Here is a 24,634-nt window from a genome sequence, read left to right on the forward strand (position 1 = left end):
CAGCAAGGGCCTGCAGGGCTGGACTGTGGGAGGCTATGGTCCCAGAGGAGCCAGCAGAGCGAGCTGTGAGGAGGACGTCTGGGGTGTGGTGCGCCGAGGCAGGCCCAACGCGTGCATTACAGTCTGCTCTGGGAGGCCTGGGGCTGGACGGGCCTCACCCAGGGAGCTGCGTGGTGAGTGAGGGGAGCAGGCTGGGGTCACTCGTGATTCATGCCAGCACAATAGTGCTCAGCCACAGCAGGTGGCTCCTGGAGGCCCTGCCCTACCCAGGGGACCTGGCTGCAGTCTCTTCTGCCTACCTGGATTCTGAAACGCTCTGCTCGAGAGGGTGCTGCAGGGTCCTGAAGACTGTCATGCCGCCTCCTGCCTGTGTCCCCAGAAGGCAGCAGCAGGTCTGCTGACCGCCCGGTGCAGGAATCATTCTGGCTCAGTGGGGACGAGGTCTGGGAAATCAAGTCTTGGCACTGTAGGGGGAGAAACTGGGTGACGCCGACCAGTCATCAGCCCAGTCCATTGGCAGGCTGGAGGTGTCAGGGGTGCTGGGCTGACTGGGGCTGGGCATGGGCAGGTCAGTGAGACAGGAGAAGCAGGGAGCTGAGAGCCAACAGCAACGAGCCTGGGGTGAGGCCATCAGGACCACTTGTAGTTCAAGAGTGTCCCTTGGCTGGGGCTATACCAAAAAGATGGTTAAAGGGTAAGGGAACCAGAGAAGGATTTCCCAAAGATGAAGTCATCCCTAATAATCCATTGCAGGACTCTGGGTTGTATGACTAAATATAAAGTCTTTCTCAAGACCCCACTCAACTGCAGAGGGCACCTGATAGCAAAGTCAGCTGGGTGTTTGGTTTTGAGAATGGGGCCAGGCCTCAGCCTCCTCTCATGGAAGGGAAGGAAACAGCCTTTCTGAACTCCGCAGAGCTGAATGGGATGTGCAGCAGGCAGGAAAAAGTGCAGGTCAGGGGCCGGGGCAGGGCTGCCGTGTCACTTGCCATCACAGCCTGTTCTATCCTGCAGGTTTTGGGGAAGCGTACCCTGAACACAGTCTAGCATATTTCCGCAGTCAGGGATCACCTGGCTTGAGCAATCATCATTTGTGAGGCTTTTAAAAACACAGATTCTGCAGGACATGTGGTGCAAGCCTATAATCCCAGTGGCTGGGGAGGCTGAGATGGGAGGATCACAAGTTCAAAGCCAGCCTCAGCAACTTAGCAAGGCCCTAAGCAACTCAGTGAGACCCTGTCTCTAAATAAAATACAAAAAAGGGCTGGAGGTGTGGCTTAGTGGTTAAGTGCCCCTGGGCTCAATCCCCAGTGCCAAAAAAAGAAAAGAAAAACATAGATCCTTTTACTGACCCTGCAGGAATTCTCAATCTGAAGACTTGGGAGGGGGCCCAGGAAGCTGAGCATCCTGGCTGGGGATCCCTAGCTTTGTCCGGCTCAGTCAGAGGGCTGGAAGGGGGCTCCTGCAGCCTCTCTGCCCCACCCTGCTTTGTCCCCATCAGGTGCACAGCTGAGCTCAATGGCCACACTGGCCCCACTGAGCTTGGGGTCTATTAACTTTGTGATATTTAAACTGAGTTCTTTATTATAGTCCATCTCAAGTGTTTTGGATAAATAACCAGGCAAAAACCTTTCTCTCCTGAGCTTGTCTTGACCTCTGTGAGGGAGGGCAGGGATTTGTCTCTCCTGTATGCAGACGTCACACAGTCTCTGAAGAAGTCACCAAATGCCAAGAGCAAGCGCACAGATGTACCCTTTCCCTCCCCCCAACTCACCCTCAGCTGGGAAAACCTTGGGGGCTTCTGCGGCGGCTCCTCGTAGGGCCTCTCTGCCAGGGAGGCGATGATGCGCTTGCGATGGCCCAGCAGGTGGACCTTTAGGACCTGGGCAGCGAGGAGGGGGGCAGGCAGGTCAGTGGCTGACAGCCCCCAGCCCCCCAGCTCTAGGCCTCCTGCTGTGGGCCAGGCTGTCACCGAGGGAACCTGCATGTCAGGAGGGGCCGGCGGCCCAGCCTGGAGCCGTACTCACGTTGACAAGCTCCAGCTCCCAGAGGTTCTTCACAGTGTCGATGGAGCTGTAGCCACTGGACAGGAAGGAGTGGACGTAGTCCTGCAGCCCCAGGGAGTCCAGCCAGGAGGGGACGGATGGGGGACTGTTCCCATCATAGCCCAGGGCCTTTACCTACAGGGCAAAGAGGTGGGACCAACATCTTAGACCCACAGGACGGGGATGCAGGGACCAAGGGCCCAGGTCAAGAGGGTCCCTAGAGGCCTGACTCCCTAGTACTCCCAAGACTGATCTTGGCACAGCCCTTTCTATCAAGCTCTGGGAAGTGGAAACCACTGGAGAACTCCCTGTCTGGGGGGACAGGGCAGTGGTGCTTCCTGAGTGCTGGCAGTGGACGGGACGGGACTGCACCAGCACAGAGGCTGAGGCTCAGGCCCACTAGCTCCTGGGAAGCTGCCTCCTCTGCTGCCTGCTCCTACCAGGTCTCCCTGGGGAGGGCCAGATGCCAGGGTCAGGATGGGCTGGCCTGACACTGTGAGGCAGGAGAAACCCCAAAGCGGGCTCTGGTGTCAGGCCAAGTCTGTGGCACCTGGCTCCTGAGCCAGGAGGATCCCTCCTCAGCCCCAACAGGATGCTCGATGTCCCTAGAGCTCCGCTGACTCCAGAAGCTTCAGGACTTAGTGAGGAAGGGAACAGGACCTGTGCTCTCTGGGGCTCCACGATGAGGGGCAGACACTCCACTGAGATCTGCACACCAGAGCCAAGCTCCTTCCCTGTTCCCAGTCTAGGAGGCAGAGGGAAATGGAGCTGGCCCTGGCAGAGGCCAAGGCTACAGTGCTATTGGTGGTCACCTTGGGCAGAGAGCGTGCAGCCTGGAGCAGCTTTCGCCGGTGCTGTGGGTCACTGATGCCGATTTCCCGCAGGTCCTGCTCTTCCATTACGTTAGACCCCTGAGAGCAGAAAGGAGGACGTTAGGGCCCCTCCAGAACTGATGGTTGATGGCCGGGACAATCGTCCTTCACGGCAAGCACCTAGAGGGTGTGGAGCTAGAGCCCCCCACAGGAGGCTGGGCACGCTATGGACAACTCTACCCAGACTGCCCACTCCTACAATATGCCTGAGGTGTTGACCTGGGCCAGGACACATGGGGCGAGCAGGCTGCCAGGTCCTGCCACAAGCCCAGCTCCCTTGGTGCATATGAGCATGTTTCTGGAAAGCAGGTTCCAATCCAAAGTGGAGAAATTGGGGACCAGTGCCAAGGTTTCTCACAGATGTGATTTTGTAATTACAAGGCTGCAACAAGCTCCTCAGGTGGACAGCTGGTGACAGAGGCAGGTACCAGAGGAGCCAGGCTCACCTCAAGGAGTAGAGTCAAATGGGGAGATTTGGAAAAGTTCTCCCTGCCAGGGGGAGAAAGGCCAGGGCTGGGCCTGATCGGGGCAGTTCTCACTCAACTCCCCAGGCCCTGATGGGAAGGTGCTGCAGTGTGGCTGGTGCTGGGTGCTCACTTCCTAGGTGACAGGGGACTGAGAGCTTTCACATGGAACATCCCGCTTCACACTCAGGCCCTGTGCAAGGGCCTTTTCAACCTCATTTCATAGATGAGAAACCTGAGGCGCGAGGGGTCAGAAATCCTGAGAGCTCACCCACCTGGTGGTGGAGCTTGGAAGTGAAGCCAGGCAGCCGGACCCTGCTCCATGCTCCTCACCCCTAGGACACCGTGTCATTACGACGCCAGTCACAAGAGGAGTTTTCAGATTACATTTCAAAATACACAGTATTGCCAATGGCAGGAAAGCCACAGGTTGTGCCTTGTCGCTCACAACAGCCCTCCCAGAGGCAACTGCTGCCACTTCCTGGATGCCGCATTCTAGCGGGGCGCGGGGTGTGTGCACACGGACCTGTGCGGTTCCTCTCTGCACAGACACAACCGTGACTGCCGACTGAGGCCCTCCTCGCCACCTCGCCACACACGGGCAGGCCTGCCTCTTTCCTAGGCTGTGGGGTTATCGGGCTTAGGGAAGGATTTATGGAACCCATTCCCTGTAGGAGAATGTTTGGTTCCACATTCTGTGGCAGACAGCACTGTACGAAGAGCCCCCAGTGGGCATCACTTCTAGACTGGATTTCAAGAAATCTGAAAGTCTATTTTTTTTTTTTTTGGTGGTACTAGGGATTGAACCCAGGGGTGTTCTACCACTGAGCTACATCTCCAGCCCTTTAATAATAATAATAATAATAATAATAATAATAATTATTATTATTATTCTTTTTAAACTTTGAGGTAGGGACTCATTAAGTTGCTGAGTCTGGCCTCAACCTTGAGATTTTTCTGCCTCAGCCTCTGGAGTAGCTGAGAGGCACCACTGTGCCCTGGCTTATTTAAAATTCTGATGGACATTTCTTTCTCTCAATGATGTCAGCTAGGTTCCCGTGCTGTCAACAGCTGATGGAGAAATGGCCGTCACTGCATAGATGCTAACACAGTGCACTGGCCTAAACATTTCAGTTAACAGATTTGTTTAGCTTCTTCCATTTGTTGGGGGTGGAATAACCAGGGATTGAACCCAGGGGCATTTAACCACTGAGCCACATCTCCAGCCCTTTTTTTATATTTTATTTAGAGACAGGGTCTCGCTAAGTTGCTGAAGCTGGCTTTGAACCCAGAGCCACAAGGTGGGCTCTGAGCTACAGCCTTTCCCTGTCCTGACTCACTCAGTCCCCAGGGCCACCTGGTGTGTGTCCTCCTGTGTCCACTCCACAGATGGAGACCAGGAGGCTGGCTAGGCAGCCTGACTCTCAAGCCTGCACTCTGGTTGTAGCCTGTTTTCGAGGGCTTGGCCTGGACAGTGACTCCCTGGCACTGAGCAGGGCTGAGGCCCCTGAGGAAGGCATGGAGCTCAGGGGAAGTGGGAGGAACTGGCCAAGGCCAAGGAGAAGGGGCTCTCCCAGCACCCATGGCCTTCTCGTCCAGCGTCCTCTGGCCCTTCAGAGCCTTCTTCACTATATGATTTAGAAAAATGTCCTTTTGCATCCTGAAGAGCACCTCCTTGCTAATATTTTGCAAGTAAGGTCTTCACTCAACAAACAGTGAAAAAGCCTTTGAAGGGCAATGTCTGGGAGAGGTGACACATTTAGAGCCCCTTCAACCAAAGGTGAACAGGGCGGATTTCAATTCTCTGCTGAGGGTCGAAAGGCTGTTCCAGGACTGGGAGGGGCCAGCTCAGGACTTTGGCTCCCTGCCTGCTGCTCAGTCTGCTCAAAATTCCTGTGTGTGTGACAAGCTGGGGCACAGGGCAGGTGGCAGGGAGGTGTCCTGGGACAGAGGCCTGCGTGTCTTAGCACAGTTTGACCTCCTGTGCCCGAGCAAGGCCTGGCTGACTGTCCGTGCTTGATATCTGTGTCCAATCTGGTAGGAGGGGACACCGATGACTTAAATAAAGAAGAAGAAAAAGAAAGAGGCCGAACAGCAGCTGAGCCATGTAGACTTCACAACAGGCCTCTGAGGACCCTCTGTGAAGACGGGCAAGGGCTGGGGCGGGGAAGCTTTTTCTTCTACTCCTCCTACATCCCAACTTCCCTTCTGACCCCAGGAGGCCTTTTCTCTCCTGCAACAATCCGATGCCCTGTGGACACCAGCAGGGTGTCCTGCAGCTTTACTCAGTTCTGACATGTCCACCTGGGGTGAGTGCAGACCCACAGGTTGGCGCCCAGTAGCATAGGACCATCCCACTTCAGATGCCAGGTGTCCCCGCGTACCTGACCCACTGGTTCTAAACCTGAGGTTCCACGCCCCGTCCTGGAGCTGTGGTTGGCTAATGGCTCACAGAATGCAGACGTGCTCCCCACTTACATCTGCTCCTGCACTAAAGAGCACGCAGCTCAGACTGGCCAAATGGACGAGATGCCCCGGGCAGGGTACCGGGAGACGCAGGAGTTTCCATGTCCTCTTGGGGTGCACCACTCTCCTGCACCTCCTCATGGCTACCAACTCACAAGCGGTCCCAACCTGTCCTGTGTTTTTATGGAGGCTTCATTATGCAGGCATGACTGGCTGCTGGTGTTCCACTCAGCCTGCAGCCCCTTTCCTCTGCCACGAGGTTGGGGGTGGGGCAGGACCGAAGTTCTGACCCTTTAATGGCCTGGTGGCTCTCCTGGAGGCCAGCCCCACTCCTTGGACTCTCCAGGGGCCCAGCCACCAGGCATCTCATTAGCGTACAAAGGGAGAGTCCCAGCATTTTGCATTCTATGTGCCAGGAAAAGAGAGGAGGACCCCAATACATATTCCTTCTTACATCACACAGCCCAGGAGTGGGGAGGAATGGGGACACTAGAGGGAAGGAAGGATGCAGAGCGAAAGGGACCATGACCTCAGGGAGCCTTAGGGCTAAAGGGCAGGCTGCAGAGGGCATGGAGAGGGTAGAGGGCAAGGCCAGGAGGGCACAGTAGGTAGAGAAGCAGTGCGTGTGGGAGGGGCGCCCAGGCTGGGGAGGGATGGCTGCTGAGGGCCAGGCCATGAAGCTACACCAAGGGCAAGCTGCCCCCGCCCCCCGTCAGCTCGCAGAGCCCAGATGAAAAAAACTGGAAGCAAAGCGAGGTCACGTCTGAACTCTGAGTGACAACACTGCCCGTGGTGCTTCCCTGGTCTGAGTGGGGAACCTGGGGTGGTCTACGTTAGGAAAACTGAATGAAGAGCCCAGGACTGCTGACCTCTAGGAGACCATCCACATCTGACGTCCTGCCACAGCACTGAGCTCTGCCCACCTGCTGCTGCAGAGTGGCATGGGACAGGGAAGGACACGGCAGTCACCCACAAGCACAACTGGTGGCAGCAAGGCCTCACTTGACTGTTGCTCACATGCTTCAGCCTCTCCTAGATGAAGACATTTTCAGTGTGGGACACTTAGTGTACCCTGAGCACCACGTGATCAGATCACCAGCAAATGTCAGGTGGGCTGGGCTCCCCATTCCTGCCAGCTGTGAATCTAGGCCCTAGAAGGTGTGCATGCTGGTAAGTCCAAAGCCAACTAACACTTAATCCCAGCCTTTGTCCAAGAGCCATCAGAAGAAGGGCAAGGCCAGCAGGTGCCTAGAGAGTGCCTAGGTGGTCTAGAGAGGTTGAAGGGGTAAGTGGCTAGGGAACTCCTGCTAAGGCCACTGCCCAGTAGAGCCAAGGGAAACCTCAGGCCCATCTTGGTTTGTCAGCAATTGAGTATCCCCTCCCTACACAGAGGGTCAGAGCTCCAGGGACCTGGCTGCTACTGCAGCATTGACTTTGGTCAGTTCTGTCTACAGTCAAAGATATGAATGTCTCACTGGTCCCCATCCACCTCCACCGCCCCACCAGGTTCCTCCTATGGACTCTGCAGCAACACAGATCACTCAAAGAGGAATTTATAGAGAGAAAGCATACCACGGCTGCTGGGCAGACACAACCCCCTGTACCGTGGAGATGGCTCTGCTGGGGGCACAGGGCTTTGGGGTCTGGGGACGGGCTGCGAGCACTGAGGTACCTAATCCTCTCTGGTGAAGCCTTTCTCCCTCAGTTGGACACATGTCACCTGTTAGAACTCTGTGATTTGGGTGTATTAGAGTGCTGTGTCCAGAGGACCTGCTAAAAGGAACACATATCCCCACACCTTGGCACACCCAGGTTAGAGGTCCTTGTACTTGGGGCTGCCCTGGATCCCCAAGGCAGGCAGGGCTGGGCTTCCACCCAGAGCACCTTGGACAAACCTGCACTGGAACACACCCTGGTGCACTGCGACTGTGCTGATGTCTCCAGGGGAGGTGGTCAGTGCTTGGGAAGCAGGTGCTTCAGCATGGTCACCTCCATGGAGTCTGCCCACCACACCTGCAGGCTCCACGTCTGATGATCCAACATACTGCAGATCGAAGGCCATCATCCCTCCATAACTGCGGGCTCCGGACTAGGACCGAGGATGTGCAAGTCCTTTATGTAAAATGGTGTGGTGTGTGCCTATCACCTGTGCACGCCCTCCCTACGCCTTGTATCTTCTCTCGATTACAATGGAAATGCTGTGTACATAGTTGAGTATTTTTACTTTTTAATTTTTTCATTTTTATACTAGGGATGGAACTCCAGGGCTCTTTACCACTGAGCAACATTCCTAGTCCTTTTTCACTGTGAGTCAGGGTCTCAATAAATTGCTAAGTTCTCTTTAAGTTCCTGAAGCTAGTCTTGAAATTGAGATCCCTCCTGCCTCAGTATCCCAAACTGCTGGGATTACAGGCATGTGCCACCATACCTGACCTATATTTTTATTTGTCTTATGTACTGTCAGTTTTCCATTTTTAGTTCTACTCTTCCTATCTCTTTTTTTTTTTTTTTTTTTGGGTACTGGGGATTGCGCCTGGGGGCACTTAACCACTGAGCCCTATCCCTAGCCCTATTCCTTTTTTTTTTTTAGTTTTGGGACAGGGTCTCACTAAATTGCCAAGGCTGATCTTGAACCCGTGATCCTCCTGCCTCAGCCTCCCAAGCAGCTGGAATTACAGCAACTGCACCCAGTACTTTTCATATCTTTTGGATTCATGATTGTGAAATCCAAGGACACGGAGGGCTATTATGAAATAATCATGTCTGTACAGCCTTTCCTGCTTGTCTTTATTCCCTAAACAATACAGTATAACAACTACTGATGCGGGTCCGGGAACTCTAGGACACCGGAGGGAAGGGGGAAGATGGAGCTGGAGTTGGGGTGCTGCAGGGGCTTCCCTAGAAGGTGGACTTAGGTAAAGCTGGACCCTGCAAGATGGGCAAGGGCTGGACAGGTGCCGCAGAGGCAGCAGAGAACAGGTGCTGCTGCCAACACCATCATGGCCTCAGCATGGGTGACAGTGATGACAGCCCAGTGTCCCTGGCACTAGCCAAGTGCCTAGCGCTAATCTCATCCAATCCTCCACAAGGTGGGAGAAAGACCCATTTTATAGAGCAGGAAACCAAGGGAACTAAGTTAGTTTCCCAAAGTTACCACATAAACCAGTGGTGGAGCTGGGGTCTGCTCCAGAGCTTGCACATCTGAGGGGCCTGGGGTGGATGGAGCAATGGGCCACAGGAGTGGGGTGCAGAGGGGGAAGCAGACCTCATCCTAAAAGCCAGAAAGCCTTGAGTGGGAGGGCATGGGTCTTCCCAAACTTAAGGTTTCCAAAGAGAGCCTAGGAAAAGACTGCAGCCTGCAGCTCCCCTGCTCCACAGCTGCGGAAAGGCCAGGGTTGCCTTCCACACCCACTGCCACCCGGAAAAGCTCAGGGAGCCCAGGTGGTACTTTGGAAGAGATCTGAAGGGCTTGGTGTGGAGGGACAGTCCTGGGCCCTGCCAGTGACCACAGGTCAGCCCGCCAGCATCTGAGCTTCACATAAACCAAGGCCACAGGCAGTGATGGACACATGACTCTTGGGTGAGCTGCACTGGGTGGGACCAGGATTTGGCAGGGCCCCGCCTGCCTCACTTGCATGTTTGTCGTTCCCCTGCCTGGCACTGGGCATCAGAAGGCAAGGGCAGAATCTCCTCTCTTGGAGGAAGAATGACCAGCTCTGGCCTGCGCGGCAAGGTGACCACTCTGCAGCCCTGCCTCCTCAGGGTTTCACAGCCAGGGTGCTTCCCAGGGGTTGGGGGCTGGTAGGACTTGGACACACAAGAGAATGCAAACAAGACAAGAACAGGTTTCTCAAGTAGGGAGGGGGAGGACGATGGAAGAGCTGAGCAAAGGGACAAAGTGGTGCTCAGCTCCCGGAGGGACCGATTTACAGGGCCTGCCTGCTCCTGGGGCGGAGCTGTCAAAGCTCATTCCTGAGCCCTGGGCAGAGGCAGCAGGCTCCGCCCACCAGCCCCTTGGCCCTTCCCCAGCGCCTCTCCGATCGCTGAGGGGCATCTCACAGCTTCCTCAGGCCTGGGCAGCTTCCATGTGCTATTTACTCCATTTCTACCTTCCAGAGAGGGCTAGATTTCCACTGCCTCTGTCTTCCTCATATTAAATTTTTTTCCCTCAGTAGAAAAGTTGAATGAGTTATTATATAAAATTGTAAAAAGAAAAATATATAAGGGGGTGGGCAGGACTATCATACTACCGTTATGGTGAATTCTTCTAAGTGAGTTAATTATCTTAAAAACCTAAGATTGGAATGACTTCTACCATTATAATGTATTTTCTAAGCTTATATTTAAAAAAGTTTTTAGCAAAATTGGATTTGCAGTGTGTACATGCTGTTTTTTTCATACAACAGTATACCAGGTGCACACACGTCCCTGTGACACTGAGCTGTCTCAGTGAATGCCTGCAAATACTGCACGTGCTCCAACATGCCCGTGATCCCACCTGCCGCCAGAGACTGGGCTCCTGCCATCGCAGGCCACCCCTAGAGCCTAGTACTGGGCAGGGTCATCACCAGGGCATCGGTCACTGAGCACAGGGCCCCGGTGTTGGCCAGAACTGCCTCTTGAGCTGGGCTGGTCATAACCACAGGTGTGCCCTCAGGTGGCAGGAGAGGTGGAGCACCCACTCTGCTTCCCAGCCCAGACCACACCCCAGGTCTGGTGACGGGGGCATGTGCAGCCAGTTCAGGGGTAGCAGGAAGAACCACTCTGAGAGGGGACAGAAAGCAAGGAGCTGGGGACAAGCTCTCTGATGTTTACCCCAAATCTTATCAGCAATGGGAGGCATGCTCCCTGAAGCCAGGAGCAGTCACCTGCGGGGTGGGGGGATGCTTACTGAGTGTCACGCTGAAAGGCAGCTATGGCACAGGCATGAGAACGGGGTCCTCGTGCCAGTTCTGTGGTCCATGTTCTCACAAAGACAGCACCCGGTGGACAGGTGAACCCCTACTCACACCACCTCTCTACTCTCACCTGGCAAGGAGAGGTGCTCAGCCTCAGCTCACACCTCCGGCTTTCCCAACTGTCCCACACTCTGCCCCGCCCAGACCTTGTCCTTCCCTTAATGGTGACAGCCACCAGGAAGAAGCAGAAAATATTATCAGTCCAGGTTCCTGAAGTTGCCACAGGTGACTTTTGGAGACTGTCACCTCAACTCTGCTTCCTGCAAACAGACTACTGCTCGCCCACTCTGTTGGAGAAAGTACCAGCTGACACAAACAACAATGGTTGGCTCTGCTCTGATGCTATTCGTCACTACATGTGACAGTGTGGCCCCTTCCAAGCTTATGCCCCATGAAGGAAGTGAGTTAAGTGCAATACCATTAACCAAGGACAAACATGGAGACGGAGTAACCTGCCCTACGTCTAGAGGGGGACTTGGAGAACCCAGGTCTCCCTACTGCGGTCTCTTTGCCACTAAGTGGAACTAAGAGTTTTCTCTTGAGCACTCCTAATCCAGTTTATGGAACTATGAACCAACCTCGAGTGTCATGAGAGTTGGTGGCAGGAGCCCTTGGTACCAAGGCTCAGGGTGCACTGGTGGCTGCACAGGCCTAGAGGATGGCAGTGGGCCTAAGCCAGGCCAAAGGCCATATCTGATTCCTTGCCAGCTCCATTCTCAGCCTTTTGTAGAAAGACTCCCCATCTGGGGCTGGGGATGTGGCTAAAGCGGTAACGCGCTCGCCTGGCATGTGCGGGGCGCTGGGTTCGAGCTTCAGCACCACATAAAATAAAATAAAAAGATGTTGTGTCCACCGAAAACTGAAAAATAAATATTAAAAAAATTCTCAAAAAAAAAAAAAAAAAAAAGACTCCCCATCTAGAGCAGGTGAACAGAATGGTCTGTTTGCCCACCCATGCACGCCCGGAAGTGATGCACACCTGGCCTGACAGGCCCCAGGACAGGCTGGGACTCTGCAGAGCACAAGGCCTGGAGGCAGCCCATCCCTGGGAAGAGGCACAGGGACTAGAGTAGGAGTAGAGAACCACACCCTGTACCTGGCTTCTTGTCCCAGCTCCACCGCCTGTTTGAGGAACAACCTGGGGCAGACGACTAAACCCAGGAGCCTTGCATTTGGGAACATGGACTGCAGGAGTTTGTGGTGGGGACTTCGGAAATGCCCATGAACCCCTGAATTATAAGGATATCTGTTGTGCTGGGTCTATGGCTCTGACAGAGATACGAGCCCCAATGCCCTGTCCCCTGGGCCTCGCTTTCTACGCATGTACAATGTGAACCCTAAGGGACAATGGAGAAGTGAACGCTGCAGACACTCTGGCATCCAGGAAAGACACCTCTGTTGCCACTCACACCAAGAGGTCAGCCAGTTCACTTCCATCTCAGAGCACAGCAGTCAAATTAGCGATCATGAAAACAAGCATTTGAAAAGAGAGTTTCAACTACCTTCTACTACCATACAGGGTGCCGAGGATGCCAGGGCAGTACCTGGGGCCATCAGAGCTGTCTCCTGCATAATCGAGCTGTGGTCACCCTGAATAACTCTGCACAGCCAGGCAGACAGAGGGAGGGCCAGAGGTGGCAATTACTAGCCCAAAGTGAGCTGCCCAAAGTCCGCAGGTAAGAGTGCTGCCCTCACCTGGTTCCCAAGCTTGTGGGGAGGGCCACAGAGACTGGGAGACCCCTGGGTGGCACTGACTCCTGGGACAGCTGAGGAGTTCAGGTCTTACTGACCACAGAATTCAGGAGGCAGGACCCACACTTGTCTGAGTACCTTCTAGGCCTTTGCTCCGCTGGCCTCTGCATCAGCCCTACTTCAACTGGGCAGAGGGAGTCCTAACGGGCAATGGAGAGCTGGGCAAAGGCCGGCCAGGAGCAAGCCCAGGCAGGGCTCCTCTCCACACAGCAGTGGCCCCTTGGGCCTGGGACAGAAGACAGCAAAGGAGGCGCACGGGAGGAGGGGTGAAGAGAGCACAGGGACCAGGGTAGGAAATGACAGGCACCCGCACCATGGCTCAGCTGAAGCGGCTCAGAGGGCTCAAGAGGAGGGAGCTTGGGGGTCAGGGGCAAGAAGGGCACCTCAGGGGCTTGGGGGCCTGGTGGGAAAGTTTCACAGATGCTAATAAAGAGAAGACCCTCGTGGCCCAGCTTATACCTTTTGGCCCCATAAGGGATCACCCGTCTTCAAGTCTCAGAAGTAGACAGAAACGTGGTAGGAGCCTACTGCCACGTGTCTGAAGCCCAAGGAGGAAGAAATGGAGGGGAGGAGTGGAAGGTCTCTGTGGCCTGAGAAGCAAGAGCTTGCCCACTGCTCCTTCCTAACCTGTCCTGGACCTGCTGCAGGCTCGTCTCCTTTCTCACACACTCACCCCCCGCGACAACTGCTCCCCCCACAGGGCTCTCCATTGACCACCCCTTAGTCAACCACTCCTGGAGGTCCAAGGTGCACCGTATCTGGTAAGGTGGAGACCCCTCCACACACTCAGGCCTCGGAGACCTAGGGACCCTCAGCCCTCTGGTTCTCAAGGCCCTGAGATCAGGCTTAGCACACCTCTCCTGTGCGGCTGGGGCTGTGCCCTCCACACCCACACAGGCAGGCCCTGGCCCCTCCCAGCTGCCTTTCTTCTCTCTAGACTCCTCCTTAAGTTCCAGGTTCAAGGATAGACAGTCTTGGTCCTGACACTGGGGAGGACCTCTGTCCACCCCGTGCCTCCACCACCCTGTACAGGGTGAGGCCTGGGAGGCGTGGGCTCCCCTCGCCCTCCTGCAGCACTTGGGCCTCCACCACACTGGAGAGTTGGCTACTCTATTGTCTTCATTGTTTGATGTGCTGGTTTCCCAGCTGGACCATAATGTGCATTAAGATACCTACAGCACCTGCTGCTTTGATTCTACATCCATTCATAGCAGGAAATGGAGAGAATCTACTACATTCCAAAAAGAAAAATGAAGGCACTCCTGAGATCACCACTGAAGACGTTCTGGCTTTCTCCCTTACACCTCCCATGATGGATGTTTTCTTTGTGACATATTAAGATCATATTGCAGGAACTTTTGTGTCTCAATTTCTGCATTCAACACTCCAAGGTGAACAATCTCCACATCAGGTCTACTTTAAAAACACTCCAGCCTCAGGACCACTGTCGTTCACGCACTGATCCTTCTGTGAAGGGCGGCTGGGCTGTCTTCAGAGGCGGTGGGCAGCTCTCGCATTCTTGGATCCAGACATCTGACAACCATAGGTTCCCTCCCTTCCTGGATACGTTCCTCCCTTCTCCTAGCACAGCCATTGCTGTGGACAAGCTCTGTGGGGAAAGTGGAGATGGCCATGGTGCACAAGCAGTGCTGGGGGCAGACTGGCAGACATGGGAGCCACATTCCCACACCTGTCTCCCTGGCTCTGGGGTCCATCCCATCAGCATTGCCCTGGCCCTGACCTCTCCAAAAGGCCCTTCCCACCTGCAGGTAAGACGGCATGGCCGCAGTTAAAGCTGCTAGGCCTGCTTGCCGGGCTCAACCATCCATCACAGTGGGGACAGCCCAGAGTAAGTGGGAGTTGGACAAGACACGACTGGGGCCACAATCGAGGTTTCCACTTTTCGTAAACACATGCTGTGTGGCCCTGAGTGGTAAACCTCAGGCCAAGGGACAGAAGCCGTAAGGAAACAGATCCTGACTCCACATAAAGATGACTCTAAAGCAGCCAGAGCCAGGGAAGGAAGGAATGGGCTACTATTTTGTAATGAAGTGAATCCTCAGTCACTAGAAAAACAGCATGGCAGAGGTTATCCAGAAGAAATTCAGGCATGGAGAAGATGACCAGACAACATGACACTAAAGTCCCTTCACCTGAGAGGGAGCTGTGTCTCAGGTGTGTGACATTCTCTTGTCACAGGGAAATTCCATAGTACCTCCTCATCTGTGAAACATCCCATTTCCTGATGTCCCTAATACTCCTGGGAATCTAGCAGCCTGGCTTCCTGGAGCTACTCTGCATCTGGGAAAAGCATCTCCAGGGCATTTCAGAACCCAGGGAAATGTGTAGCTAACTGAAAAGCAAGCCACAGGGGACACTCCACAGCCACCATGATTAACGTCACACCACACACATGAGGGAAAGTTTCAGTAACAAAAACGCTCCCCTTCCTGTGCCAATCTCCATTTTTCCTGGTTGCTAAAACTTAATCAGCCTCAGGACTCAGCTGGCAGCTGACATCAGTTACCCAGGATGCTCTGCACGACTACTCAGGCCACTCCAGGTATCTGAAGTCACACGCCCAGCCCAGAGGCACTCAGCTGGCCTCTGTGTACAGACCCCACCTGCTGCTGCCACCAGATGGAAAGTTCCTAGCAGGGCCCTGGAGCAACTGAGCTGCTGGCCCCCATGTGGGGTCCTTGAGCAGAGGCTCTGCACTCTGTGTGGAAATCTGGCCCAGGGCCCCACTTTTCCAAATGCCCACGTAGTTGCTCTGGTTCAAGGAGTCTTGGGGCTATTCAAGAGCTGGGAACTTTATCCTTTCTACAAAAAGAGCTCCTCTATGACACTGAGCTACAGGGGACCATCGTCACCTGCACATCTGACGGGCAGTCTAATGAAGGGATGTCTCAGAGAGGAAAGCCCCTAAACACTCAGAGCTGGGCCACTATCCCGCTCACTGGCTGAGCCCCACTTCTGTCCCAGTTTGTTGTCCTTCCCCCAAGGAATGTGGCAAATCAGAGATTATGTCACAAGAACCAGAAATAACACTCGGTTTAACTTTTAAAAAGAAAGAAAAATAAATTGCTATTTCAAGTTCAGGATTTTTAAAAGTTGAGAAATAACTGGCCCAAGCTGGTTTTGTTTTGGTTGCGGTACTGGGGAGTGAACGGGGGTTACATGGAATTACATCCCTAGCCCTTTTTAATTTTTAAAAGTTGCTTAGGGTCTTGAGGCTGGCCTTGAACTTGTGACCCTTCTGCCTTAGCCTCCCAAATCGCTGGGATTACAGGAGTGTGCCCTGGCACAAGCAGGCTTTGGAACAGTGGTTTGTGATGGGCTTCGTTGTCTGTCTTAGAGATGGAGATGGCTCTGGGTAAGCAGAGCTGTCCTAGTCAGGTTCCCTTCGCAAGTAGCAGGCCAACTCCCTGGTGCGGCAACTCCCTGGTGTGGCAGGCACCACAACAAACCTGTGAGAAACCCAAAGTGATTTCACTGGAGAGCAAAGGGCAGTGAGGGGCCCTGTGCTGACTTCTGCCACTGCCCCTCATCCCTGGAGGCCAGGCAGGAGGCCCAGGCTAGAGAGACCTGCTTCAGAGGGGCAGGTGGCTCAACTCCGACCCAGGCCCACATTCTCGAGGACAGACTCGGGAGCCAGGCCTCCCAGGAAGCAAGGAAAAGTGGGGGGCAGTACAGGGCTTGCTGTGTTCACCTTGAACCGAGCCTCCAAGATAACATGTGCAAGAAGGTGACACTGGCACATAAGTGGTCACACCCACACCCAAGAAAGAGGCGTGTGACACAGTGGTTAAGCAAGTGCCCTGGGCCCAGAATGCCTGGTGCATGTTTCTACCCTACCAGTACTGACAGTGTGACCCTGAGCAAGCCACTTCACCTCTCTACCATGTTCCCCTCACATGGAGAACGGAGCCGAGAACAGTACATACCTCAGGGAGCACTAAGCAGTAAAATGAACCACTGAGAATGGCACCAGCACCCCCTGAGCCCCGATGACAGCATCAGCAATTGTGGGTGGGCACTGCTGTGTCCCCACATGCAGCCCTGGGGGTGCTGGTGCTGGCTCTGAGGTAAGTCGGAACCCTTGGCTCAGCCCACGGCCCAGGATGTGCTGTCCCTGACCAACCCAAAGGATGCAGAGGGACATGATGCTCCCTGCTCTGAGCCACCCCCTCCACTGAGAGAGGGAACACTGGACCCTAACGGGCGTCCTGGCTGGTTCCCTACTCCACAGGGAGCCAGCATAGACACACCATGGTTTTTCTTTTTGACCCCCTGAGGTCTATAAGACAGTGAGAATTACACCTCAGAAAAGCAGCCAGCCCTCCAAAACATCAACTCAGCATCTCCGCAGGCCAGGTCTGAGGCCAGGAACAGAAGGCCATGCCAAGAAGGAGCCTTTGCTTCAGTGGCAACTCACTTGACAGAAAAGTTTTGGGAAATAAAGGATATGCCTGGTCTCCAGCTCAGATGGGATGTGAAGTCACCACAGGATACCTGGCTGTCATCTCCAACAAGGATCCCTGATGGCTAATGGCTCCAAGGCTCTGAGTCAGGGACCCTACTGAAAGAGCTCTCCCCTTGGAGCACATCTGGGGCAGCGGTGGAGGGGGCAGTGTCTGCACAGGCAGCACCCAGCAGCCAGCTGACATGGTGTGGTCTACGTCACTGTTCACTCTTCCTAGATCCAGGACTACGTACTGTTTAAACTCCGGCGCATCCACAGAGCAGCGCTGGCTGGTGCTGAGGTGGCCCACAGGCACTTACCAGGAAGCGGACATCGTCAAAGCCATTCAGAAGCAACTTGCTCTCATACTGTTGCAGCCCAACCGACTCCAGCCACTCCCCGACGCTCTGCTCCAGCGTCCGTGAACCTGACGAGAGAGGAATCGGCAGACGCTTGAAAAGGGAAATACCGTTAAGGCGGTAGCAGCGGCACTCAGAGGAAGACAGATGGCACTGCCACATCATAGTCATTACCATAAAGCAGCCAAACTATGTACAAGAGACCAGAGCAGCGGGCACGCAGCTCCTCTTCCGTGGACAGGCCAAGGACAGGTGGCCCGCTGCTGCCCACAACTACCCAACCTGGGCGTCTGCTGCCCACTTATACCCCCTGGGTCTCAACTGCTCCAGGGCCGCAGCGGCACATGCACGACCTCGCCCCAGGTGGGGGAGCCAACCCCCAACAGTCTCCAGGTCAACTCCTCATCAGCGTCCACACTGAGGCGGTACAGAGAGTCTGTCCCCACAGGCACTAGAGGGGGCCAGGGGAGCTCCTAAGAGCCCGCAAGCCCCGCCGCTCCTTTCATCCATGCAACTTCTGGAGCCCCTGTCGGCTGCGGCGAGGGGCCAGTTCTGTGACCTTGCAGCATAAACCGGTCAGGAGAGAGCACACATCTTCATGCAGCTGAGGGACACAGGCACACAGCGAGGGCTCCGGGAAGGAAGCAGTGGTGGCTGTTCACAGGGACCCAGCACATGCAACACAAGCAGCACAGAACACGGCAGGGGGAGAAGAGAGACTTTTACTTGTTTTCCCCCAGCAGTCCCGGAATAAGCAAACCATGACCCCTGGCCCTTTGTGCTCAGAGGCTCAAGGCAGCAGGGGCTGAGTGGGGCGCATGGGTCAGGGCGCGGGGGTCAGGCTCAGGTGTGGCTCTGCTGGGACAGCAGCATCGCATTCCGCCGGGCTGCACGGCCAGCGGGGCCAGGGCCCATCCACTAGACTCTAGTGGCCAGTGAGTGGGGCGTCTCCCGGGCCAGGACGCTGTCTGAAGAGCTGCCTTCCTGGGCTGGGCTGGCTGTCAGGGGCTGGGCATTCATTTTCCTCTTCTGATAGTGGCCGTTCCTGTGACTTGCCTGCCTGCTCAGGTGGAAAGCAGGCAGGCAGATTCAGTTCTTGGCTAAAGAAGACAAAACCCAACCAGATAAAAGAGAGAGAAAAAGGAAGTGGTCTTCGGTCAGCTGAGCTGTGGTGGCTTAAGTCTATTCACGTTCTGCGCCGCTCTCTCTTTGGCTGAGTGATAAAGACACAACTGTCTTCCCAGGGTCTCCAGATCTTGATGGTCTCCTCTATGGACGAGCAGGGAAGGGAGGGCATTTATTTGCTAAGCCCCTTGGTTAGGACGGGGACTGTGCAGGGAGGACAAAAGTTCAGCCCTTCCCGGAAGCCGTCGGCTGTTCAGAGCTGAACGCCTTAACCCCCACCTACTTCTCTGGTTCTCACGGGCAAGAACAAGTAAAAGGAAAAAAAAAAAAGGAATGGAGAGAGAAAAAGAGGCACAGGAAGGAAAAAGAAGAGCCAACTACAAAAACATCACCTCCAGTGAACTCTTGACACGGTGAAAGTCATTCTGTCGATCCCAGGCTCACTCTGCCCTTCAGGGCAGGACAATGACAACTTGCTTGGTTATCTAAAAGACCCTGATGACCAACTGTGGCAGCCTCCACCCGCTCTCCTGTCCTCTGCAGAACGGATGGTGGGCAGGGACCTGGGCAGCCCTGGACGCAGGCTGCAGCAAGCACTCCAAAATGCCGAGTCTGGGGGCTCCTGGAGCTCCCCTGCCCTTGAGCGGGGAGATCTGCTCCAGGAACCTAAGCGGCAGGCTCTTGAATGCCCATGAAGTCCGGTGGCCCCGGCTGCTGATTCATTCTGGCTTGTAATCCCCTCGCCAGGCAGGGCAGCTGTGGTCCTGCTGCCGCCGGTGGATGTGCGCTCACAGAGCCGCAGCAGAATGCTTTGTCTAGAGGCTCCTGGGCTCCACGCTGCCTGCTGCCGGCTCCACAGTCCTCGCTCACTCTCATAATGTCTGGCCCTCCCCTTTCTCCCCTCCCTGCCCTCCCCTCTTCCACGCTCAGGAAAATACATCAGGGATCGGACATCAGAGCAGAAGCTGCTGCTGCTGCCGCTGCCGAGGGAGAAGGAGACAGCAGCACCATCAGCATCAGAGCGAGATGACAGCCGATGCTGGTGGTGCCAATGCAAACCTAAGGGGGAGAGGGCACAACTTCACCTCCAGCTCAAGGGGCTGCAACTGCGTATTAGGGAGAAGAGAGAGGGATCATTCGTGTAGCTTTGGCAGATAGTCCATAAGACAGCCAAGAGAAGGGACAGAGGAATGACACTGGCCCAAAGGCATAGTCTATAGGTAAGTGACCCCCGTCGCCCACTTGCCACTTCAGAAAGGACTGTGCTTCTCATCACAAAAATGGGCAATGAAACAAGGCCACTGCCCCTGATGTTCCTCAGGTGAGCATGCCAAACAACGTGGGGACAGACTTTTCCCGAGGCCCGTTAGAGTCCAGGAGAGAGGTACCACACCCAGAGCCACTCATGCAGTCTGGAGGAAGAGAGCAAGAAACGGGAATGGCCAAGGCCAAGTGGGGAGCAGGCAAACCCGAGTACTGCTGGGGAGGGACAAAAAAGGTCATGTGTGCAGGGCAACACATCACCCCCCTAAATATGTTGGGAGCAGGTACCTGTATCCCAACAGGCTGTAGGTAGGCACTGGTGAAGAAAGGACTTTGTGTCCAGGGAGATCAGGCCCCAGAAGGATCCTGCACTTAAGAGCTACTCAACAGTGAAAGGGGCTGGCTTTCACACAAGAGAGCTGAGCAGTTCTCTTCTCGCTTGACAGAGCAGATCTCTGGTCAGAGAAGCCAGTGTAGCCAAGGTTTACCCTCCTGGACTCCTGGGAGTTGGCAGAGGGATTAGTTGTAAAACAAGATTGTTGGGGATTTGGGTAACTAGCTCAGTGCTGGTAACCCAGGGCTCCCTGGACCCCCAAACAGGACTGTGACTCCAATGCTATGGTCTCACCCTTCCGGGAGGACCCTCTGCAAAGCTGGCTGCCCTGAGCAGTTCATGCTTGGTCTAGGAGTGCCTACTGGAGTGTCCCTCCCAGGCTTCCAGGCCCAGAGCCTCGGTTTCTCTCAATCTGAAACCCAAGGACAACTGTCCATTCAAAATAAACAGTAATTCTGCTTTGGTCTGAGCTGAAGGACAGTGCTCTCTAAGGCTTCGGGGGACAGTTCCCCCGATCTATCACTGGGAGTTCACAGGCAGACTGGCCAGCCTCTCTGTTTCTTGGCCTGGCAGCAGTGCAGATGCTGTGGTCTAGGATTCTGTAGCATGGCTGGATGAGCCCTCTGTTCAGATGGTCACCTGCATATGCCTGCTCTTGAATTCCCTAGGCTGGGGTTTGGAGGATGGCTCAGGACTCCACAATGAACACTGAAACAAGACTGTGTTGGGGTCTAGACACCCTGTGGTACAGACAGAATGCCTCTCACCATTCATGCTCATGAAGGCAAGAACTGGTGGGTGGGGCCAGATGGTAAGGAGGAGCTCAATGCTAGCCCTTCTGAGGACAAGGCCTTTGTGCTGCCCTAGCTCCTGACTGAAAGCTCTCAAGCACATGAGGTGATTTCAGCTGTGTTCCTTGGACACAAAGGAGTATGGGAGAGCAGAAGGTAGTCTCAACTGAACTGGATGCTCTTGAATCCATCCCTGACTATCTCCAAAGCACAGCTTTGAAAGTGGCTTCGGTGTTTGTCTCAATCCTGAACATTTATTCACATCAAACACTTGACCCTTGGAAAAGCCTGCACACTACAGCAGAGTGACATCACTTGACGGAGTATAAGCAATTGCCTGGAAATGAACCCACAAGCTCTTAGCCAGAAGAGTCACCTCTGTGGACTCCAGCGTAAGACTGACAAAGATGGGCCAAACCCCGGCCAGCCCTGTCTGAGCCCAGGGAAACAAGGCAGCTGGAGGGGGGATAGCTCCAGGACCAAGACTGAAAAACAGGGGAGGGAGCCAAGCCAGAAGAGCAGATGCCCTGTTCTCTAGGTTTCTCAATGTGAATAAGTAGCGATTTCATGGGGGGAAAATGGGCATAATTACTATTTACTGACTACCTCTTTTGCTCAAGTAGTTGTATATCTTACAACTACCACAAATCTATGAGGCTGTAAGCTGGGTATGGTGCTATGGACCTATAAGCCCAGAGACTCAGGAATCTGAGGTAGGAGGATTGCAAGTTCAAGGTCAGCTTGGGCAACTTAGCAAAAACACTGTCTCAAAATAAAAAATAAAAATAACTGGTGGTGTCGTTCTGTGGAGAGTATCCCTGAGTTAAATCCCCAGTACTGCAAAATATAAAAAATAACAAAAATAACAAATCAGTTGTAGGTGGGGAGACACAGCTCGTGAGATTAGGTGACTTGCCAAGAGGCTTATGTATCTAGAGGCAGGATGTGAACCCAGGGACGTGGGGCTCCAGAGCCCAGGCTCTCCCCTCAAGCCCACAACCCCAGCAGCTTCTTGGTCCCTGATGTTCACATGCATCGTGTGTCATCCCCCCCAACCCACCCAGGGCCACAGAGGTCCACGGAGGAATAGGTAGTCCCGCTCAATGCTGCCAGGTTAATCCTGGAAGAAGCACCCAAGTGAGCAAGAAGTCCCCACATCCAGTGCAGAGGCCTGTTCACCAGTCAGGGGAGAAACCAGGCTCCTCCCAGGCTGCATTTAGCCCAAGAGCCCTGGTGCCAGGACATCTGTGCGGATGCTGGGGGAGGGGCTGAGAGCTGCTCTGAGAAGCACTTTAAGAACATCTCCTCCCTGGGAAAGAGACATGGCATGACCCTGTCATCAAGGGAACTCAGCTCCCCAGCTCCACAGTTCCATTTCATATGGGAAACAGAGACAGACCTCAACCCAATGCCTCGGATATGAAAAGAATGACTAAATAGTAGGGACTTGGGGTACACTTGGTAAGAGACTAAATAAACCAGAAAATAGAAACAGACACAGGGAGAAACAGCAAAGTCACCTCCAGATAGTCCAACACATGCTGACAACGTTGGAAAAAAACAAAAACAAAAAACACTGGACTGGCCCTGAGCTGTGCCGCTGGCTTGAATGACACCAGCGTGGGCCTTGCGCTCATGAGCTGTACCACAGCCACCTTGGGAGCCTGAAAGACCAGCACTGAGGCGCACTCCAGCTGAATCCAACAAAGTCACATTTGAAAAAGGAGGAGTGATAATTGTTTATTAAAAATTTTTTTCTTGGCCGGGGATACAGCTCAGTTGGTAGAGTGCTTGCCTCGAATGCACAAGGCTCTGGGTTCAATCCCCAGTACCACACACACATACACACACACACACACACACACAAAATATTTCTTAATAGGTGCCTAAAATTCAATATGTACACTTTCCCCAATATGCTGGAGGAGCCACATCTCCCATGGTAGGAAACATGATGGGCTGTCCTGACACGGGGTGTATGTGTGTGTGTGTGTGTGTGTGGGGCAGGGGTTCTGAACTGCAAGAGCATGATGTAGTCTGCAGCTGCCCCTCTCCCACGCTAAATGCCTGTCTATGTCAGAGGGAAAACCTGAGCCCCAAAGAGCCAGAAGTCAAATCCTGCTGGACAATAGTGTGGGATACGGTACCTGAGATCTTCTGCTGTTCCTGAGAAAAGTCGATCCCTTCTCCAATAGAGCTCATGATTTTCTCAATCTGAAACAGAGGAAGAGGAACAAAGAGAGGTAGTCAGGCTTGGATTCACTGTGGCCAGCTCACCGTCAATGTCACTCAGGCTGCACTCCGGGCTCTTTCAGATGTTCCCAGTTCCAGTACCAACCTGCAAGGTATCAGAACTCTCTGCTGCTTGGATCTAGAAAAGCTCTTCTCTGGCCCACCAAGAAGGTGTGGAGAACTGTCCCCACTTCACTCCCTTCAGAGCAATCTGGTCTCCACTGCTAGAAACACCAACAAGCCTCCATTTAGGGGCATTTGTGATCATCCACGCCTTGGAACAGACTGGGGAGAAGTGCAATAGCAGGCCAGACCTGGCACATTTCACTGCTCATGCTAGAATTTAAATTCACTGAGAGTGCCAGCTCTGTTCTATGCTACACCCCAAGACTAGAGGAGAGCCTGGCAAATCGCGAGCACCCAACATATCATTGATATTACATGGCTTTCAGCTCTGAGGTGTGGACCACGTCTAGAGATGACACCAGCAGAGCACCTGCATATGGGGACCTCTTGGAAGCCAAGGGCAGGCAGGCAGCCTGGAGGCTGGCAGTCGTGGACAGAGAACTGCAACAAGGGGAGAAGGGACACAGACACTTGCTCTTCTTCTGGACCACAGCAGAGAAAGGTTCTCAACGCATCCAAGTCTCCTAAGCACCACCCCCTATATGGACCACCTGTCCCAGCCATCTGGCTTTGGTCACTCTGGGTCAGATCCAAGCTTCCCATCCCAGGAAACCTGGCCAGGCGCATGACTAGACAGTGAGAGGAGCCACCTTCTCTTCTCCTCCTCTTCCTATTTGGGCTGCAGTGATAATGAGCTCATTCACTGCTTTTTCCAAAGAAATGAAAAGAGGACCTTTTGTACCAGGGCTTGGATGCTTTTTCCTTTAAGTGCAAGTAAGGAGCCTGGGTCTGACAATCAGAACAACAACTCTCCAGCCAGCCTCCAGCTGGCAGACGAGGAGGCACATCTGACACCCAGCCGAAGAGCAGACAGCAGGCACCACCTCTCCCCCTGCAGCCAGGAGCTCGGGAGGTATTTTCCTCTAGCCACAGAAATGACCGCTGGCTCAGTCACCTGACTGCTGGTTAACTCAGATTGCCATCCCCACCCTGGAGCTCAGCAAAAGCCCAGGGAAGCAAATACATCTGACTCCAGGAGCCAACTGGGGGTGTGGCTCTCCTTCCTGGCCCAGCAGCTCAGAGGCAGACATCAGAAGCGGGGGTGCAGGGAGGCCCAGGTAAGGTCTGCACTGCCCCTTGAAGAGCATGGCCAGCCCAAGGCATTACTTCCTCTGTCGTGCCCATTTCAGGAGCTACAGCACAAGGGAGCAACCCAGACAGACAGGCAAGTGCCGTCACCCTCCCAAAGTCTCAGATTTAAATGTATAAACAGGGACTGTCACTGCCTCCCATATGGTGTGGCATGGGTTGAAAGATACTGTGTATGTCAAGTGTGCGGCCAGACAGCCCAAGTGTTGCTCAACAAAAAGTTAGTTTGCGTC

At 54.2% G+C, this 24,634-nt stretch overlaps 1 protein-coding gene across 10 annotated transcripts in view; it reads right to left on the reverse strand.

Moving 5' to 3' along the window:
• The window catches only part of Anks1a (ankyrin repeat and sterile alpha motif domain containing 1A), a 181,854-nt gene that overhangs the window by 9,862 nt on the left and 147,358 nt on the right, over nucleotides 1–24,634 (reverse strand). For 7 of the 10 annotated variants that reach the window (XM_027943499.2, XM_027943500.2, XM_027943496.2 and 4 more), the window contains 6 exons: nucleotides 23,042–23,108; nucleotides 17,343–17,449; nucleotides 2,858–2,956; nucleotides 2,028–2,180; nucleotides 1,775–1,882; nucleotides 300–464 (listed from right to left, as the gene is read on the reverse strand). In XM_027943499.2, the coding sequence (XP_027799300.2) occupies nucleotides 300–464; nucleotides 1,775–1,882; nucleotides 2,028–2,180; nucleotides 2,858–2,956; nucleotides 17,343–17,449; nucleotides 23,042–23,108 (699 nt within the window). Of the gene's footprint in view, nucleotides 1–299; nucleotides 480–1,774; nucleotides 1,883–2,027; nucleotides 2,181–2,857; nucleotides 2,957–17,342; nucleotides 17,450–23,041; nucleotides 23,109–24,634 lie in introns of all 10 variants that reach the window. The other 3 variants (XM_071613475.1, XM_071613473.1, XM_071613476.1) reach the window with 1 other exon arrangement.

The sequence above is a fragment of the Marmota flaviventris genome, chromosome 6 (assembly GCF_047511675.1).
Source record: "Marmota flaviventris isolate mMarFla1 chromosome 6, mMarFla1.hap1, whole genome shotgun sequence".
NCBI classification, from domain to species: Eukaryota; Metazoa; Chordata; class Mammalia; order Rodentia; family Sciuridae; genus Marmota; species Marmota flaviventris.